This window comes from Microtus ochrogaster, unplaced genomic scaffold (assembly GCF_000317375.1).
Source record: "Microtus ochrogaster isolate Prairie Vole_2 unplaced genomic scaffold, MicOch1.0 UNK16, whole genome shotgun sequence".
NCBI classification, from domain to species: Eukaryota; Metazoa; Chordata; class Mammalia; order Rodentia; family Cricetidae; genus Microtus; species Microtus ochrogaster.
In genome coordinates, this window is record NW_004949114.1 from 4,129,894 (window position 1) to 4,131,429 (window position 1,536).

The following is a 1,536-nucleotide window of genomic DNA, read 5'->3' on the forward strand; positions in this document are numbered from 1 at the left end:
TAGACCAGGCTGGTCTCGAACTCACAGAGATCCGCCTGCCTCTGCCTCCCGAGTGCTGGGATTAAAGGCGTGCGCCACCACCACCCGGCTATTTCTGTTGTTTTTAAAAATTTATTTATGTATTTTATATATATAGTGTGTGTATGCCTGCATGCCAGAACACGGCACCAGATTTTATTATAGATGGTTGTGAGCCATCATGTGGTCTGGAATTGAATGCAGGACCTCTGGATAAGCAGCCAGGGCTCTTAACCTCTGAGCCATTTCTCCAGCTCTCTGTTGTTGTTTTTGACACAGGTTTCTCTATGTAATAGTCCTGGATGTCCTAGAACTCCCTCTGTAGACCAGGTTGGCCTTGAACTCACAGAGATTCACTTATCTCTGCCTTCAAAAGAGTTCTGGGATCAAAGGTGTGAACCACCACCTCCCAGCAATAAAAATAAATAATAAAAAAATAATAATAAGACTGTCTCTAAGCTGAGCATAATGATGCCCTCTTTGATCCCAGAACTCTTTGGGAGGCAGAGGCAGGCAGGTCTCTGAGCTCTAGTCTACTTGGTCTACACAAATTTCACATCTTCCAAGACTATACTGTGATACCTTGTCTCAAAATTAATAAGAAGAACAAGACTTGGAAGTTTTTGAAAATGGTTTTCATGCCCGTTCCATCAAACCGCTCACACTAAAGCCCGAAAAAGACAGAAAAGGGACTGGAGAGATGGCTCAGTGGTTAAGAGCACTGGCTTCTCTTCCAAAGGACCCAGGTTCAGTTCCCAGCACCCCTCTGGCAGCTCACAACTGTCTGTACCTCAAGTTCCAGGGGATCTGGCACCTTCGCACCAATGGACATAAAGTTAAATCTGTTGTTTTCAGTGCATCCCTTTGCTGTCTAGGTGTCTCTGCAGCTTCCAGCAGAGAACAACTTTGCCATGGTTGTTCACACAAAAGCAGCTGGCAGAACAACGATCAAGGTCACGGTCCGCAGCGAGAGCGACTCCTTTGGGCAGTTTGAGGGGAGTGTGCTGGAACTGTCTGACGAGATCCAAATCCTGGTGAGCACCCACCTAAGTCCCGCGTCTGTCAGTCCAGAAGCTGCTACTGGCAACAGCTCAGTCTGCAGCTCTAAGCGCGTCCGCCTTATCACACAGTACAGAAGAAAACCCGGGTGGGGGCGCAGAAGGTGAAGTGCTCGCTGCCAAGCCTGGGAACCTGAATTTAGTTCCTAGAGCCTACCTGAAAGAGACAGAGATGGTGGTGCACGTCTCTAATCCTAGGGCCCTGACAGGCCCTGGGCTGGCGCGTACAGTGGCATGGCCAAGAGGAGAGACATACTACTGCAGCTCTGCCAACTTTAGAAAGCTCTCCTCTCGCTTAAACTTAAAAAAAACCTGTTGTCCTCTGTAGGCGTAAGTCACAAACAATGCCACAGCAGTTTGGAATTATGATTAATAGGGTATTATTTATTTAAAGGGGAAAAAACTTACAGATCACCGTCAGCCCTCTGTACAACCAGGAAGGGAGTCTAGTCGCCAGCCG

General features: G+C 47.7%; 1 protein-coding gene across 1 annotated transcript in view; it reads left to right on the forward strand.

The window, feature by feature from the left end:
- The window catches only part of Nup210l (nucleoporin 210 like), a 109,083-nt gene that overhangs the window by 74,672 nt on the left and 32,875 nt on the right, over positions 1-1,536 (forward strand). Inside the window, exon 29 of the mRNA XM_005367309.3 lies at positions 894-1,052. Within this exon, the coding sequence (XP_005367366.1) occupies positions 894-1,052 (159 nt within the window). The remainder of the gene's footprint in view (positions 1-893; positions 1,053-1,536) is intronic.